At 40.1% G+C, this 19,658-nt stretch overlaps 1 protein-coding gene across 12 annotated transcripts in view; it reads left to right on the top strand.

The window, feature by feature from the left end:
- Positions 1–19,658, top strand: part of ERC2 (ELKS/RAB6-interacting/CAST family member 2) — a 901,328-nt gene that overhangs the window by 491,181 nt on the left and 390,489 nt on the right. For all 12 annotated transcript variants that reach the window (XR_004280876.1, XR_004280875.1, XR_004280877.1 and 9 more), the window contains one exon: positions 9,241–9,376. Coding sequence is in view for 9 of the 12 variants with exons in the window: in XM_032322753.1 (XP_032178644.1) it covers positions 9,241–9,376 (136 nt within the window). In the remaining 3 variants the exon portion in view is untranslated. The remainder of the gene's footprint in view (positions 1–9,240; positions 9,377–19,658) is intronic.

Genomic DNA, 19,658 nt, shown 5'->3' with positions numbered 1-19,658 from the left:
GTTCCAATACCCGCAAGGTCTGCGACACTCAGACACCCCTGATCCTTCTGTGACCCTGCGGGACCTAAGGCCACGCTGACCCCGCGTGGGCTTCGCCCCGGTTTAGCCTCTGGAGCGATGTCCCTCAGCGGAACAGACTTTTAAAAGTCCTGATTTTTTGGGCCGTTGCTCCGCCGCTTGCCGGGAGCCGGCCCCTCCCCCCGGGGTCTATCTTCCCGTCGCTTTGGATTCACTTCTCCGCCGGTCCTACCTTTCAGAAAGTGGTTGTTTTTCTGTTTCCAGAATTGCTGTTCTTCTTCTCTTCGATCTGCCGATGGATTTTCAGGTGTTTGCAATCTTTAGATAAGCTATCTAGCTGATCTCCGGCTAGCTGAAGCAGTCTCAGCCTGCTACTTCTCCGCCATCTTGACTCCTCCCACCCTATGTAAATAAAGTTTTATTGGAACACAGCCATGCCCATTTTTGTAGCATGCTTAGGCTGCTTTTATGGTACAATGACAAAATTGAAGCAAAGTTGAATACTTTCCACTTGTTCCCTCACTCTTTCCACATGGTTCACAAAGCCTAAGATATTTACCAGCTATATCTTTAGAGAAAAGGTTTAGCGATCCCTGTTTTTAGACTTCAGAAAGTGTAAATGAGAAAAGCCATCAGTCTGCATTGAACTATGTAGACTTTTAAAAACCATCTGTTGAATATGAATTAAGTTACAAAAGAGATAACTGGGTCATTTCTTTCGTGTGTAGCCTTGTAGATCTTCAGTTTAATTTAAAAAAAAATGACCGTTGTAGGAATATAGGAGTATCTGGATTGTTATTGTGTTGGCATCAGGTAATAATGCCCCGTTGTACTCACCAGCAGTCCAGTTTTATTTCTTTTCACTTTGACTGGGTACCATTTCATTGACAAAAAGCTGATATTCATTATACAGGATTAAATTCTTCTTTATAGAAAGTGTCTTTCTTAAATATAAGAGGGCAATATTAATTCATGTAAATCCCTAGACACACATTCCTAAATAATTTTATGGGTTCACATAAAACACAACGGAACCTGTTTCATCCTTTGACCAAGTAGCTGCAGGTTTTAGAGTTAAATTCAATCCAACAGAAATCTGTTGGTGACAGTGGAATAGGAATTGTGCTAGGTTCTTAGAGAAGAGAACAAGACAGTTGGGATCACTCTTCAGATGATACTTAAAGCAGAACAAGGAAGACATTAAAGGATCCGAAACGTGTTGCATTCTGAGCAAGGCATACAGCGTAATTTGGGAATTTATGACATGAGGATCCAACCTTCTATATTGACCAAGGCTTCTAGGAGGATATCCTAAGAGGGATACATATGAACTATCTGTGATGAAAGGGCTGAGATAAGAATTAGGTGGAGAGGTTTCTAGAAGAGGAAAATAATGTGCAGGGGTCCTCAGGATGGTAGGACTTTGTATATTGAGGGTGTAAATGAAAGGCCAGTGTGGCTGGGGGTAGCAGGATGAGATAAGACTTTGAGAGGCAAGAGGTAGACCTGATAGGAGTCATGGGAAGAAGCATGCATGGCCTTTTCCACATGGAATAGATATCCAGTGAGAAGTTTTAAGCAGGAGAGAAATATGATCCCGTTTGTGTACCAGACACTCTGTCCCCTGTCCTGTGGAGAATGAATTAAATGGACCAGTTGGAGCTGGCATCCTCGCCCAACTTTGAGGTGATGGTAGCTTGGGCCAAGGAGGATGTGGTTGGAAGTTGTTCCTTCACTCTTGTCAATACCTTCAGATTGGACCCTGTGATGGCAGTAATACCTGTCTGGTGATAGAATAGCTAATAATTAAAAATGCAAATATATGAATCATTACAAGTTGCGGAGCATGCATTCGAGGAGGTGCATGGAGTGTGGTCATAGCAGTTTTGGTTAGAGGGGATTTTGTTGGATTTGATGCCCAGAAAAGTCCCTCTGCAGAGGCGACATTTAAGCTGAGACCTGAACGATCAGTCAGACATGTAGGAGGAGTGGTGGCTGTGAGAGGAAAGACAGGTGGGGGGCAGACAGAGAGGACTGCACATGTCTGTGCCCTCTAGTGGAAAGCAGCTAGCATTATTTGGAACTGAAAAAAGACTGGATTCTGGATTCTGGGGCTAAAGGTGAAAATGGTTTGGGAGGGCGCTGCTGAGATCCATAGATGTGTGATTTGGTTCTCTGGGAAATGGAAACCACTGGAGGATTCGAGGACATGACCTCACTTATTCTGAAACACTCACTCTTGCTGCTGGGTGGAGAATGACTTAAAAGGGACACAAGAGCAGAAGCAGGAGACTGGTGAGGAGAGAGGAGCGTCATGGTTTAGGGCAGAAAATGATGGTGACTTGAAGTGCTGTGGTAGCAGGAGTGATGGAGAGAAGGGGTCTGCCCATTCTGTTTCCCTATCTGCATTTCTGCACAGTCAGCTCTCAGCAGGGCATCGAAATACCATGGGATAGATGGAGTCATGGTATACTGAAGTAGAGAATGTTTGTGAGGCAGGTCAAGATGGCAGGGGATCCTGCGTTGGGTTTTCCTGATGGTGAATCTGCTGCCAACTCTGACCATATGGACTGAGAGGCTTGAATATACTGTCCAGTCTACAGTGAGAGGAATGTAGAGCATCACAGTACATTTATTGTTTGACATTGAGGAAAAATAGTCATTCTTGGGCTACCATTCATAGACAGACAGACCTATATGACCAGTCTGTGCTCTCTGGGTCACCAGACCTACATGAGAGGCCAACAGATAAAAAGTTTATTTGATGATTAGTAAATGGGAGCCAGACTTGTTAGTTATGTGACCCTTGTGACTGTGTATGGTCTGCTAGCCAGGAAGAGTGTTTTGTTATTAGGTGCCTCTGGATTGAGCATCAAGTCCTGAAGAGGTTGAAAATAGAGGCCGGCCTTTTCCCATTTCCCTTTGAGTTTCCTGTGGGTGTGTGCCAGTCCTACCAAAAGCGTCTGAGGAGGACAGGGGACATCAGAGAGCACCTGACTTTCTCCTTGGGGTCTTCTATAGGAGACCCCCACCATCTACTCTCTTCAACATAGGCTCTCAGCTGTTGGGTTCCACTTATAGTTAGGGTGATGCTCTATTGTTGTCTGGGGGAGGAGATTCTTCAGGGCCAGAATAATGGAGAACAGTTGAAGGAAGCCAGCTCTTTAGAACTTCTCCAGAGTGCACTATCTACAAGTAAAACAAACCCTTTTCTTGTGATTGTGACTACCTTCTGCTGTGTGACCTGCTTCGTAGGGTTTCCCTGCTTGGGCGGGAAAGTCAACAGTGAAGGGTGCATGTGTAACAGGAGGGTGCATATGGCCTCTAGAAGAGGGTTTGGGTTGGGGGAATTTAGTCCTAAGTCATGTTGGAGCTAAGTCCTAAGACCTTGGCCCTACTTGTTGCTCTTTGCCAGGAGGAGAGATGCATTCAAGTAGGCACGGCTGGCCAGATCCTTTTTCTTGCAGGAAGGAGTATTGTGGTCGTGACACTTAGCACATCTTTATGTGCTCTAAAAGTATCCTTAGAATAGTTAATATGTCTTTCTAAAATTTATAGGTATGCTGGAATACTGAATGGTATTTACAAGCTTTAAAAAAGTGGAATCGTTTCAGTGGTTAGAAGTAAAAGCCTTTATTATCAGAAATTCTGCATGCAGTACTCATTGTCAGCTCCCATTGTGTGTGTGTGGCCCATCTACTTGTGCAGTCACTTTAGGATCCCAGCTCACTTACCCATTCTTGTCGTGACCTTCCTGCAACACTTCCCATTAGTATCCTAATGCCTTCCAGGAATGCAACTCATCTTATTACTAAGGAAAGCATACTGGAAGATAAATGTATGACACAAAGGGTTTGATAATGCATTCCAAAGTCCATTGTTTGAGGCATTTTGAATACCTGCCATTCTGGTGTGGGAAGCAAGACAGTAAATACGTATTCATAACATTACACAACACATGATCATATTTATATTGCAAGCTAAGAGTGAAACAGAGAGGGAACATGCTGGGATCTGTTCTAAGCATTTTACCTGTACTAACCTATCAACTCTTCACAGTAACACTATGAGTTATATGCAATTATTTCCATTTTATATATGAAGAAGCTAAGTTGCAGAGAGGTTAAGAAACTCACCGATGGTCACACGGCTAGAGGGTGATGGACTTCTGATGAGAGCCCAGGAAGCCTGGCTCCAGAGTTTATGCCACTAGTTCCTGCCCTTCAGTGGTTCCTGGAAGATTCTTAAAACCCAGAATTGTTTTCCAGGAGGGTTATGCCATTTTACACTCAGTTATACTTACATCTGGTTATTTAACCAAGAAATATGAAACATATGTCCACAAAAAAATTAATACAAGAATATTCATTATAACTTTATTCTTTTTATAGTTTTATTTTATTTGAATTCAATAAATTAACATCGAGTGTATTATTAGTTTCAGAGGTAGATTTCAGGGACTCATCAGTTGCATGTAACACCCAGTGCTCATTGTATCACGTGCCGTACTTAACACCCATCACCCAGTTACCCTGCTTCCCCATCCATCTCTCCTCCATCAACCCTCAGTTTGTTTCTCATAGTTAAGGGCCTCTTATGGCTTATCTCCCTCTCTGATTTTGTCTTATATTGCAACCTTATTCTTAACAGTAAAAAAAAAAAAAAAAACTGTAAACAGTCCAAATATTCATTCAACAAGGGAATGGCTAAACAAGCTGTAGTATATTCATATAATGGAATACCACTTGATTTCAGCAAAAAAAGGAGTTTAGGGACAATATGAATGAGTCTCAAAAACCTTATGCTGAGTCAAAGAAGTCAAACACAAAAGGGCATTTACTGTATAATTCCATGTATACAAATTTCAAGAACAGACAAATGCATGCAGATAAAAGTTGGGATAGCACTTTCTTCCAGTCTGGGGACAGGGACATGCGGCTGGACGATGGCAATGCTCTATATTTTGATTGGTCAAAAATAATTGAGTTTTACACTTAATATATGTGCATTTTCTTATACATATTTATGCCTCACTTGCACACACATACACACACAAATGCATACAGTAACACATGAAAACACCCCCTTCTTCCCTGATCTATTCCCTTCCTCAGTGGTAACCACTGTTTACAGACTGGTGTGGAGTTTCCATCAGTTTTCATTTCAGTGGATGTATGTATATATACATCCAAATAGGTTTTTATATTTTAACATAAATAAGATCAGACTATATGGATTATTCTGCTACCTGCTTTCATTTTTGATTAGTGATATGTCTTGAAGGGTTTTCCATGTCCATACTTAAGTTTTGTCTTAATTTTTTAGGTTAGCTTGGAGTTCCAGAGTATGAATACACTTGATTTCTTCAGCCATTCTCCTGCTTGACAATTTGGCAATTTTCAATTTTCACTTTGACAGTGCTATAATGAAAATTTTATACATAAATATTTGTGCATATGTGCAAGCATTTTTGTAGACTACTTTCCTAGAAGTGGGTTTGCTTGGGCAAGAGGTATGGACATTTTGGTGGATACTGCCAAATTGGTTTATAATTTTGCAACCAATTTTTGTCAATTATACTCTTTCTAACCACATATGACAGAGCTAGATTCTGGCCTTCTCTTTAACAATAGACATTATGAATCTTTTAATGTTTTTGAGAGTACATAGGTTAAAAAAATGGTATCTTTTTCTGCTGAGATTTAAAAAAAGAGAAGTTTTTATTTTCTTCTTTATGTAAAATATACACTTGCATGTATGTACTCCCGCTCCACACTACTTCCCATCTCTGTAATTCTGGAGGCCTCAAAGCCTGATACTTTTTCACCAGCAAGTTAGGGAATACTTCCTAATTTTAATTTTAATTTGATGGACTGTTCTAGTGAATAGCAGGATTCTGTCCTCTCTGACATTCTTTCTTAATATAGTAGCCATAATTGTTAATCTTGATATCTATTGGAATTTTTTTTTTATTTAATCCAAGCTCCTTAGTGATGGTTGAATTTTGAAAAGTGACATGACTTGCTTTATGAAACTCGTCAGTCTAAGCTGAATGATGAAAACTGATCCTACCACTGGACTCTCTAACTCACCTCCATTTGCCCCTCCTCCATAATGGCTTTCTTAATAATTTGCATATTGAATATATTTGTAATGGTGTTTCCCTGAAGAAAAAGTGCCATCCCAAGGAGACTTTATTTCGGAACATGGAGCAGGTCAGTTTCTGGCAGAGCTTTGGAATCTGAGTTGCCTAGTAGGTGGGAATTTGGGAAGAGGCTATCAGTGATAATTCTCTTCTGAGACAGTATTGCCAGAGGGCTTTGCATTCTGCACCCCCAGGGGTTCTGCCTTGCTGAGTTTAGCACAATTGAGGGCTGTACTGAGTTTGCATGAAATGCAGGGAGTGATAGGTCACTGACAGATTTTATTCTTGGAGATGCTGTAATTATTACTAGCAAAAATCACAATGGTCATTCCTTAAAGAAGTGTCTAGTGAGCTTCTGCGGGGGGTGGGGGGACTTTTTCTTCACCAGGAAATCTCGTATTTTAAAATTTCATGACTTCTGTACCTGCCTCTCTCTCTCTTCCTACCTCATAAATTGCTGTTTCAGCCTATGCTTCAGGTAGCCCTGGGGCTTCTCTGAGGGGTACCTGAGAGAGTGACTGTCTAGAGGTGAGGCTCTGCTTCCCTGTCTCCCCCACCCATTGTCTTTTTCCTACCTCTGCCAGTGCTATACTTCTCCTTTTTTGGTTTTCATGTAAGTTTTTACTAGAAGAAAGAGTTCTGCTGCTAGAAATATATTTGAAAACCATAGCACTCCTGCAAAGGAGTGTGTATATATAGGTATCTGTTGATATTCTTGTGTACAAAGACAAGATGATTATTTTCATCACCTTGCTCTGTATCCACCTAATTGGCAAAATCCTGAACAGTGCCATTCAAAACTCAGCTTTTCTTTTCCAATCACTAGTGTCCTACTTCAGGCTGCATTTGAAGGAATGATTGGAGAAAATGGAGAATAGGCCTCCATCATAATGTCCAAACTTCAGTTATCCATTATTCTTAGTCGCTCATTTATAATTCAGAGAAGCTTTAAAGGATGCATGGATTTGGAAGTTTATTTTTTAAATTTTGGATTGAAAAATACTGCAGTATCCCTCAAAGTAAGATCTATGTATTTTCAGACTGCTTTGGGAGAGTTCTTTATGCAAATGATATTTGCAACAATAATCTTTTTTTTTTTTCCCAGTGGTACTTGGGAACAAAACATTTTAGCAGTTGGTTTTATTTAAGTGTGTGCTTCAAAGTTATAAAAAGTATTTCTTTATAAAAAGTGTCCTCTACTTATACAATCTCATTAATAGCACTGACCTCTCCATCATATCCTATTACTGGACATGGACCTTATTTCCTGAGCTGGGAAATGTGCTTGCCTCGGGTTAGTATGAGTTTTGGAAATACTATATCCTTGTTTAGTTAGGAAGCAAGAGGTTGTTCTCAACATCTTTGTAGGAACCAAAAGATAATTTTCTAAAAGAAGATTAGCATGTAGACTTGAGTTGATAGTTTCAGATGTGGATGTGTACTGTATTGGGTAAAAAAGAGGAAATGTCGGATAAAAATTATCCAATCCAAATGTTGACCAAGTAGATGGCTGTTCTCTCTCACCACAATCCTCATAATAAATGTCACCAGAAATTGTTAAATTACTGCTTCAGCCAGTACTGTAAGTTTTCATAAGGACCAAAATGTTCAGAATATTTTCATCAGCAGGATTTCTTTTAGAAGATCATTCAGCTTAATAAGTTCTTTCGACGTTCATGTTCTTGGAGTGAGAGGGAGTAGGGGACTATATAATTTTATGAGGACAACAAATAAACATTTCTTCTTAAGCATGGCTTTCATTTGATTAGTAATTGTTTTAATTTGACATGTTTGCTGTGTATCATGTAGTTCTCATCTCGTGCACATTTCCTTGAGAACAGTGATTTTCTCTTGCTTTGGGAGTCAGAGCTTAGTGACAGAGGCTGACTTAGGAATGCCTGGGGATTGGGGGCGGGGGAGAGTTCGAAGGATCCCAGAAGATTCTGTTTTGCGGCCCTCCTCTTTTGGAATCATGCTCCCAAGCCCTCTCTACTGCCCTCCTGCCTCCTCACGTGTGAGATTAGATTTATACCAGCTGCCATGGACATGGTTGCCTAAATCTGTGGAATGTTTTGCTAAGCGCTGCTGGTGAAATAGTCCACATTAAACCTAGAACTCCTCCTCCCACTCTTTTAACCCATCCTTTGTCCTTAGTCTTTTACTCACTTGATCACTTTATGATTTTGCACTTTGACATCCTATAGATTCATTAAGAACTTTTATTCCAAGCACCAGGGCTTTACATAACACGATGATTAGCCAAAGTGTTATTCTGTTTGAGCTAAGTGATGACAATGTATTTGATTGGAGCCTTGTAATTGTTATTTTAAAATCAAAGTAATGGATTATGATCTCAGAATGGGAACATGATCCAAAAGAATAATAATAATTAGATGAGCAACCACTTAGAAGAAAATAAATGCCCCGTCACAGACCAGGGGCCCTGTGTTCCCTGAGTACTGCCTACCTTTGCAATCCCAGGTTCCCAGGGAGAGTGGGTTCTTATCCCCCTTGCCCTGGGCTAGCCTCACTGCAGCCTTCCAGTTCCTAGAAGTAGTTGGTCCCTTCTTGCCTGGGGAATTTCACTTGCTGCTCCTTCCACTTGGGGAGCACCTCCACTGGTGATTTCTTGGCTGGTCACTTGGAGTGTTTCCTACTGTCTTGCCTCCTTAGGGAGGTTTCCTGGCCACAGTACCTAAAGTCATCTTCCTGTCCCATGTCTGTCCACACATACAATGCACATCATCATCTGTCACAGCATGTGATTTATTTCCTTTCCTTTAGGAAACCTAAGTTGTGTCTCCTTGATACTGGTCTGTCACTCCCACTGGACTTCAAGCTCCATGAGTTGGGTGAAGACTATACATGTCTCATTCACCATGGCAGCCCCAGTGCCATCTTGGCACTTGGCGTTAAGTGGGTGCTCAATACATACTTGTGGTTGAATTAATGGAATATTCTGAAGTTCCAATATTTTCTGAATCCATATCAGTATATTCTATCTGTAGTAATTCTGTTGTGATAACTTATGATCTTCCAGTGGTTGAATTTAACCACACTCTGCTGACTTTTCTCAGGCATATGAAGGATCAGAATAAGAAGGTGGCCAACCTCAAGCACAACCAACAGTTGGAAAAGAAGAAAAATGCCCAATTACTGGAAGAAGTCCGCAGGCGAGAAGATAGCATGGCTGACAACTCACAACACTTGCAGGTGAGCTCAGGCTTCTCCTCTTAAAACCTAAATAATTGAAGATTGACTGTCTCTGACATATACCCATTGCTGTGGAAAAATACGAACAGAAATGGGGGACTTGCCTTAGCTCTGAGTCCAGTACTAGCAGTGTGCTCCCAGAGAACCCAATAGGTCTTTATAGTTGTGGGGCATCATTTTTGGAATGGTGCCTAATAAGAGCTGATTATGGTGGAAACTATAATACTCCACAGTCTGTTGGTTTCTATACCTCGCTTTAAAAGGTAAGGGCTGTGTTTATATAGTTGGCAAGAAGCTCAAAACATAGAAATGTCCTCCTTTTAGAATTATATTTCAGTAGTTTTGGCGTTAGTAGAAGGGAAATGTATGTATATTATCACAGAAGGTATTTGAAAAAGGATGCATTAAGTTGATCTCAGTTTACAAAACTGGTTTTGTTTTGTTCAAAACTCTGAGGCTCTCAGACAGATCATTATTCTGTCTTCCCTGTGTAATATAGTTATCTCTGAATGGACAGCCCTATCTCAGAAACCAACTGGCTGACTGAAAACACCAATTTTTCCTCATTAACCATCCCTATTTTTGGCAAAGGAGCTCTCCTCATGTGCTCAATAAAACATTCAAGCTAAAACAGGGCATTTGCTTTGAAGTTCCTTTATTTATTCCAGTGTGCCTTTAAACAGAACAGTTCAAGTTCAACTTGGCCGGAGTTCATGTTAAATTTTGCTTATTAATTAGTGTCTTTCTCCAGTTATATATTAGGTTTCCTCCTTGGAGATAGAAGGAGTTAGATAGTTTCAGTATGTATTCAGTTCATCTTTTTAATTGACCAAAAGGGAAATAAATAATTATTCTAGAGTAGGAAATGCAAGGAAATGTCTTGCACAGAGCTTGGCACATGGAGGGTACTTAGTCAATATTAGGTTTATTTTCTCTGTGTCCTAGAGGTGCCTTAATGGTTTCAATCAAGGCCATTTGCATGGATGGTTGATTTGGTTAGAACAATAGTAGCATCAGGTCCTTTGTTCAGGCTTGGGAACACCTAAGCATGGACTGGTAGCTTATTCAAATCCACAGCTTTCTCAATATTCTTGTCCCAGGATTTGGGTCTTAGTTTTCCCACCAATCATACAACATATTAGATTGGAGCCTGGAGACTGAGATCACAAGAACTAAAACCTATAGAACATTTTATTGCTTTGCCAGGCAAATATTCTTATTTGTTCCTCACCACAGTGTTGGTGATTTTACATTTGGTAAACTGGATCAGCCTTCGAGAAACTAATGTAGAGGAATAATCACTGTAGTAGTTATCATTTACTGAACTCTTCAATATACTAGGTGCTATGTAACTTACAGCACCTATTTAATTCTTTTTTTAAAAAAAGATTTCATTTATTTGAGAGAGAGAGCAGAGCAAGTGAGAAAGAGCACAAGCAGGAGAGGGAGAAGCAGACTTCTGCTGAGAGGGAGCCCGAGGTGGGACTCGATCTCAGGACCCCGGTATCATGACGTGAGCAGAAAGGCAGATGCTTAACTGACTGAACCACCCAGGTGCTCCAGCACCTATTTAATTCTTAAGAGTTGGATTAGTTGGGACCCTTAGTTCTAACTGATAGGAACACAAGTCAATCTGAAGTAAGCAAAAAAGGAATCAATTAACTGAAAAGGCCAGGTGGACTGCAGGCTACACTCAGATATTCCCACACTGGCGTCAGGAATCTGTCTCCATCCTACTATAGGTGTGCTCGGCTCTTTGTTGCTTTGATTCTTAAGAGAGCTGTCCACAGTGATGCCAGTCATGGCCACCAGCAGCCAGCCTGCAATGTGAGTATAGTCATGCTCAGAGAGGAGAAACGTTCTTTCTTAGTGATTCTAGCAAAAGTTCAAACTGAAAGAAGGGGTATATTGGCCAGGCCAGGATGTGATCACCTGGAGCCTAGGGGACACAGGTTAGCCACACCCAAATCCTATGGGCTGAAAGTGGGAACTGGTGACCTCACACAAGAAAGAAAGGAGTGTGTTACTAGAAGGTGTGCTGCAGTAAATCCGTAGAGATCCACTACAGCCATCTTATGGGACAGATAACCTGTTATCCCATTTGATATATGAGAAGAAGGAGGCTCTGAGAGGTTCCATAACTTGCCCCAAATTACTTAACTAGTAAGTGGCAGAGCCAGGACTCAAAAACTTATTTCTGACCATCTTTAGATGGTGATGAGAGTTCGGAAACAGAGTTCTAAGAGGGTGACAAGAAAACTGTGGAGTGGCAGAGAGTCTTCATGGAGCAGGTAGGATTAGAGCTGACCTGGGAGGGACACAGCCAGAGGGAAGGCACTCCAGGCAAGAGAACTGTCAACAAAGGTATAGAGTCTGCATAGAGCAAGCTACAGGAGGGCACAGAACATAACAGACTAATTGACTGTGGTGTCAGTGTTTGGTGAGGTTAGTGTTACCATCTTTCTTTAACTGACTCTGGGGCTTGAATTCCCAGGATTCTTTCCAAGCTTCAGAATTTACTCACTAAATATCCTTGGGCAAGTGATTTACTCTTCCTCATTTCAGTTTTCTCATCTGTAATATGGGAATAATAATAATTGCATCTACTTCAGAGTTGCTCTGAGGATTAAAGAGTCAATGCATATAAAGAATTTAGAATTATACTTGGCACAAGCTATGCTCACAAGTATTAATGATTAATTGTTATTATGATAACAAAGAAAAGGTAAAAGGAACATTTTGTGAAATTTTTGTCTATGATACGCATGTGCATTTATACAGTTCTACTCTTGATATGTTCTGAGCATCAGACTTGCTGTCTTTTCTATATATAGTCATTTCTTTTCTAAGGACACATCTAGTTATGGAAATTAATGTCTTGCTTTGACTCATGAACTTTTGCATAGCAATATTTTTATAAGGGGCCTCTTGATAACTACCTCATAGACCTATTCATAAAAGATAGCATGGTCTGGAATTGCTTAGTTGCATTCCTGACCACCCCAAATAAAGGATAGCATTTGAAATGCAATAAAAACTAATCACGATTAATTTTGATGAAAATATCTTTGGTTAAGGTTAATAGAGAGTGAAACTCCCACTTTCTTGGATTGTTAAGCAGATGTACTCAGATGCAGTAATTACTGCCTTCTAAAGACAGAACTATACTTTCTCAGGGCATTTGCTTTTTTAATATCACTGTTGTTTTAAGTATTTCCTGTTTATGAGTTAGCTTCTTCGGCCTTTTAATAAATGTCTGTCAACTGGGATCCAGTTTGGTTGTTTGGAAAGTTGGTTGATTAGTTAGTAGTTGTGGGATTGGTTAGTAGTTGTAGTTAGTAGTGTTAGTAGTAGGATTGGCACCTACTAAATTTGGTTCATTCTATTCTAGTTTTTTGTAAGGGTTGGACATGCTGGCTTAATGATTTTGATCAACCAAATAACTATCATATCAAAAAAAACTTCAGGTATAGTATTTTCTGCAACAATAATAGCTGTTGGATGAGGTTCCAAAGGAGAAATTGAAGAGATTCAACTAGTTATGAAAATTGGAGACAAAGTTGAATGAATGTATTCAAACTAGGACATAACAGCAACAGGCAAAAACTGGGCTATTTCAGTCCAATCTGGATATGCAGTCATGCTAAGAAACATTTCACAAACCCAACCTTCTTTAGTTCTTAGGTTTATAGTTTTATGGAAGGAATTGCAAACTCAGATGCATCCAGGGTCTAGGCTATTAGAGTAAATAGGAAACAGGTTTTCATGTAAGAAAAAATTATGATGTTTCATTCTTTCAGCATGTCTTAATTTAAATTTTTGGTAGAGATGTATCAGTTAGCAATTGCCATAATAATGCTCTGTAGCAAATCATCCCAAAGCTCAGTGACTTTAAAGCATCAATAGTTATTGTCACAGATTTTTCAGATTGACCAAGTGGCTCAGCTTCTCTAGGGTGGGCTTAAGTGGGCATTTCTGTTTCTCACTGCAGGTCTTTGGGTGGCTGGGGCAGCCCCATTCTACAAATGTTTATCCCGAGACTCAGCCTGAAGGGGGTCAGTGCCACTGGGGAAACTCTTCTGATGACAGTAGCAGGGCACAAGAGAGTAAGCAGAAACTCTCAAGGTCTCAGACAGCCTAGACCTAAACTGACGCTGTGATTTTCACACCATGGCCCCACCACTCGCCAAAGCAAGGCACATGGGTGAACAAATTAATGGGGATTAGGGAAGTATACTCTACCCTTGAAGAGACCATTTTAAAGGGAGGAAGTACAAGGAAGGATAAGGACTGGAGACCAGTCATTGAAACTATCAAAAGGGACAACATTTAGAGAAACATTTCTCTACATAAGAAAAAACAGTAACATAAACATAATGAAAAGTTACAGCTACAGGGGCATTAGTATATGGATCTGATAGAGGGTGGTAGGGACTGTGAGGAACCCAAGGACCCAAGACTCATCAAAGGGATTGAGACCACTAAGCTTCGACTGAATGCTGCCAGAAAGGTGAGCCTAGGGTTGAGGGGCCATCTGATTGCCATAAAATATACATTTTTTCATGTGAAATCTATAGATTTGGTGCATTTTTTAAAAACACTCTGATCTAGTGAAACACATGGACAGATGAATTGACCATTGGCTTGTAGCCTCTACTGTGCATCCCTGTACTCTGGTCCCACTGGTTTCACATGATGTAAGTAAAGAGACTAGCACCCTGGCTAGCTCAGCTTGATCCATTCAAGAGAGCAGTTTAATGTAATTGTCCTGAGTCCTTTTTTTGTCTGAAAATACCTCGAATACCTTGAATTATTATTCCTCAGAGGAAATGCTCACAATCTATAAGAATAAAGAATTTCTTGAATTAACTTCTTGCATCATACTTTGGAGAATTTGGCAAGGAGAGCAGGAAGGGAAAGATCAAGAACCATGGAGCTAAACTGTCCAGTTTTCAAATATTGGCCCTTAGTATTATTAGTTCAGGATTTCAGTAAGGTAGGGAACCTCTCTGACTCTCACTATTTTTTCATCTATAAGAAGGAATTACAATCTCTATTGCCTTGAGAGTGTTGAATAAGATGAGCTTTATGAAAGGGCCTAGTGCTATACCTGATCTATGTGGGGTTCAGTTACTAGAGCTTTCAGTTACAGAGAGACTGATAATGAGCATTTAACCATAGAAGACAGTGACCATGGGGAGTATCGTCCAACAATTCCTTTGCAACTATTTTATACTGATGAGTAATACAGATACAGAGCACACACCAGTAAATGAAAGTTTCCAATAAAGCATTAAACAACATATTGGACAATAAGGAGGAAAAAGTAAAACGTTTTTCAAGTTTATGTTGAATTGTGTGTGAAAGGTAAATGTAAAAGATCATGTTTTTTTGTATAATTCTATAGAACTATTCCCCATGACACAGATTATGGAGGATGATATTTATGTCTGGCCTTGGGGCTTTGGGCTTCTGTGTGTCCCATTAGAGACTGCATGGGGATTTTTCAACAAGGTGTCTTTCCGGAGATTCACACTAAATCGTCATTACCAGAATGGGATGCTTTCCCACTCCCAACCCCCAACCTCCAGCTATTTCTTGCTGCGTAAATATGCCAATTTGAAATCCCATTGGACATCGTTGTAGATTTTGGCTGCATTTTTCCCTGTGCAGTTATCGAGTTAATGAACTAACATTCTAAGAAATGCACAAGCCAATATTTTATGCTCTTTTTCTGTTGTATGTCTGCAGAATTCTCTTCAATTTATTGCCTGAAAACTAAAGTCTGTTCTTGTGTGCTTCCGTTTCCAAATTATAGGTTCCCAGGGAACTGTAAAGTTTCTTCTCTGCCAGTGGTTAAACCCGAGTGTGATCAGTTTAAAAAGCAAATGAATGTTCCCATTTATTTTTGTCGTTTTAGTAGAGTTCTAAAAAATAAGAAAAGCTAGAAAGACAATTTTATTTTTCAATTTGTACAAGTCTATATGTTCATATCTTTTTTCCAAAGGGACTTCCTTTACTTTGTTTCTCCAATTGGAGTTGGAGGCAGCTAACTGAGTAAGTGTAACAAACAATATAAACCTCTCTCTCTCTCTATATATATATATTGCTTTCAGCAAAACATATAGTTCATTATGAAGTTCCTAAGCCTTGATAAGTTGTTTCTTTGCAGAGGGACACGAGTGACCTAAGCAGCAGTTTTTAAGCCTCATATCTCTATGTTCATCTCTCCAAGTCATTGAGTTAAGTTCATTTCTCTTTCAGTTCCCTAAGCTTAAAATTGTTACTCAAACTGTGATCTATGTTCATGTGTTATGGTACACTTCTAAGTACTGCCATTAGAAGAAACCTGACCAGCTGAGTTAAGAGATTCATCATTGTCAAAACACGTTTATTTAGTACCTGGTTTTTCATGGCTGTTCAGTAGGCACAGTGTAGAGTGATTTAGGGAGGCTCCATTTCAGCCATCTTATTTAACATATGGAAAGATGGGAAAAGTCATCTGAACACAGGTTTAAAAGAAAGATCCACATTTTTTCAAATTTGCTTTAGAATTTATTATGATCTTTTTAACACTGTGAGATGTTTTGTTTGCCTTGCCATTTTCTATGTTGATGGGTAGAGATCAGGATGTTCCATTAAACTGTGAATAAATTCTGTCGTGTTGTTGAAATGTGGATGGAGCTACATCCAACATTTCCAGATTCTGTTCACGGTTTCAGACAACAAGACAACAAGAGCATTGTTTCAGACAACAAGAAATACTCAAGTATTTGCAGGTCTGCAGAGGACACAGAACATTGGAGGGTAGGACTGAGGTTTAGTACAGAAGTGCTTTCTTTCCTTGGGGATTTATGTTGACATTTGTTTTTCTTTCACACTCTCATCCCTCATGAGCCAAAGACGACTTTTTGTTGTAGCAGCTCCCTATAGGCAGTTTCAGAAATTCTTATTTGACAATCAGTTCTGGTAGCCTTGAGTTGAGTCGTTACTCTTTGTAGTAACTCACAGACTGTCATGGGTGACAAGGCATCCTGCGCAATGTATTTGAGAACTAACCATTTGTTAGAAACATTCCAAGAAGCTAAGTGAAATCGTGTAAATAAAACTGTTGTATGTGGGGTTTTTCTTCTTTCCTTCCAATAAAGTATTACTTGTTTTTCCAAATGTGCCGTAACTCGCATGTTTCTTCTGAGAAACGTCTTCTGCTTTTTCTTGAGGATTTGTGACCTAATCCTCCACTTCATACAGCCCCTCTATACAAACACAATATATTTCTATGGAAAGGAGAGGTTTACCCTTAATCAAGTGTTGCCTAATCTACCTACTAAATTACCCCCTGGAGACAGAGTGAGGTTCATTATTCTTTTCTGAAGGGTTTTCAGGTTTCACTCCATTAGTGGCTCTTAGTCCTCAGCAAAGTGAATGTTTGTTTGTCGAAGGCTGAAGATCCTACAGAATGAAATGTGACATATTTGTCAAATGAAATCATTGTTATTATGGAAGCAGAATCCTGAATGCTCTGAAATGACAAAGCTTGAGGGGATGGAGGATGGAGAAAGAAATCTTGCTGGAGTAATATGGTAATCTCTTGTTCATTTCAAAGGAGGTTCCTAAAGAGGATCAGACTAGTTTTTAGATATAATTCCATTTTCTCTTTTTGGTCCCTGAAATATAAATTGATGAGGGAAAGGCAGCGTGCATACCCCTGTGTTCTCTAGTGAGATTTAGAAGTGTTTATAGGCATGCCTCGGCTCTAGGGAAAGAGCAGGGACTTGCTTTGTAGAACCTGCCTTTCCTCTGTTTACTTACTTTCTTTCTTTCTCTCTCTCTCTCTTTTTTTTTTTTTTTTTAAGATTTTACCTATATATTTGAGAGAGAGCTCAAGCAGGGGGAGCATCAGGCAGAGGGAGAGGGAGAAGCAGGCTCCTCACTGAACAGAGAATGCCAAGTGGGACTCCCTCCCAGGACCCTGGGATCATGACCTGAGCCGAAGGCAGATGCTTAACCAACTGAGCCACCAGGCACCCCCTCTGTTTACCTTTAACTCTGACCTCTGGGCTTACTTTGAGGTGAGGCTTGGGCCATAAACTGGAGACATCATTTTAATATTAGTTTTTTAAAATATACTGCAGATGATCAGGTTAGACAATAACAACAACCACACATTTTAGCTAGAGCATTGGGTGCTTCTCAAAGTGCTTCCATGGGATGATCTTCAGACTGCATCCTCCCACTGACCTTGAGGATTGGGTGAGGCAAGTTTGTGTGTTTTTGTTTTATAGATGGGGAAACTGAGCCTCAGACAGTGGTCCATTGACTCATCTGCAATCTTAGGTCTCATTAAAGGCAAAGCTTTGAGGAGACAAAGCTTTCCTGTGAAGGACAAACTAAAGCTCAGCTTTTGGAAACTGAAAAAATTGCTTCCCCAGGCAAAAGTTTCTGGACCAGAAGTTGTGCTTTAAAAGCCGCTGAGAAATGAGACCTTTAGGTTGTGTGCTTGGGAGCATCTGTACGTCTTTCCATTCTACTTTAATCTATAGTGGTGTGGTATAATTTTCAAAATAGATACAATGAAGGTATTACTGAGGAACCCACATTTGAAGGCAAGGGGATTGAAAAAAAAAATAATTCTGATAGCATACCTTACTTTTTTTTCAAAGGTAGAATTCACATGATAATTCACACACATGGACGCTGGAAATCCCTAAAGGGCAGTCATGTTCAACATACATCTAAAGAGCCAGTACAGTTAAACCAGCTCTTCCTGGCCAGGGTAATTATGGCACGTTTACCCTGAGATATGGCTACCAGAGGTTAGCCAGGGGGGCACCTGCAAATCACAGTGCATGTCACCCCAACATCAATAACCTCTTTCTAATGGATGTTGGTATTTCAGCATGTCTCTATGCAAGGTAGAGACCTGGGCATGGTTAATTTTTTAAAAATGTTAACTTTGACTTATGGCTTGTCCAAAGCATTGCTAAGCTGTATATTCAAACACTCCAGATTACGGAAATGACAATCAATGACATGGGCAATGATTTAGTTGGAAATCTTGCAAAAGGAAAATAAAACTATAAAAATCTGTTCCTAGTCATTTAATAGTCTCTCCTGTAATACACATTTGGGAAGTTAGTAATTTGAATTTATGACACTTTTAATTTCATCTCTGGTATTAAACTTTCTCTCTACATCTTATTTATGCTGCCTGGAAAAACCCTGCAAGGTTAAGCAATCGTAAGTTTTTCTTACTAGAAAGGACCTTAGATTTTATTTAATACAAGCCCCTTGCTTTGCTGATGAGGAAAGGAGGTCCCAGAAAAGACACGTGAACTGCCCAAGTTTCCAGAGGGAGTTATTGGCAGAGGGGAGACCAGATCCCAGGCCTTTTGCCTCCCTGTCCAGTGTGCTTTGTATAGCCCACTGTTTCCATAAGATATGTCTACCTTCAGTAGGATTTGAACCATTAAGCCATAAGCCCCAAGATTGGGCCTATGCTCTTTCAGCAATGGATATTAGATTGGCCATTTAAGATGACATGAAATGATGCCTCACAATAAACTAAGCTTTCTGCAAAGCTAATGAACAGGATATTCTATCATCTTCTATGACTCTTTTATGTCTTTACAATTAGAATAACTAAAAAAGTAGCAAATCGGTGGTGAAGAAAATTGTGAGAACAGACCACGTAGCCTAGGACTTTTTAAATGTTAAATAAAGATCAGTTTAAGTTCTTTATCCCTTTGCCACTTTCCTCATCCAATAAAACGATGTCACCTGTAAAGGAACTCAGAAATTCTCCTTTCATGGAAAAGAAGTATAGGTTGCTTAAATATATCAACAATTAGAATACTAGCTGCTGTTTTTTATTGAGCAAAGAACTCTTCCAAGGGTAATGTCTTTGGTTGAGTTCCTAAGAAACTGAGAGTGAGATTAACATGCAGGAGACCTACTGTGGTGGGGGGTACTCTCAGGAAGGGAGAGAAGCTAGAGGCACTGGAGAAGTTAAACTGCAACATAGTTGCAAGGGAGATTCAGCAGTTCCCATCCATACCCTATGGAGTTGGGGTGGCCATTTGGAGGGAGCTGACCCCAATTGAGATAAGAAGGCTGAGCCTTTGTTACCTCTCATCAACAAGTGAGTGGATATGGTCAACCCCAGGGGAGGGCAAAACCTTGGAAAGTGCATCCATGACAGCAGCTGGGGAAGGAATGCCTTAGTCCTGAAAACGAATCTGGGCAGCATACCATGTCATCTCCAGTGAGTATCTGATAAGCA

This window comes from Mustela erminea, chromosome 1 (assembly GCF_009829155.1).
Source record: "Mustela erminea isolate mMusErm1 chromosome 1, mMusErm1.Pri, whole genome shotgun sequence".
Taxonomy (NCBI): domain Eukaryota; kingdom Metazoa; phylum Chordata; class Mammalia; order Carnivora; family Mustelidae; genus Mustela; species Mustela erminea.
The sequence above is the reverse complement of the archived record's forward strand: the minus strand, read 5'-3'. Positions and strand labels throughout refer to the sequence as shown.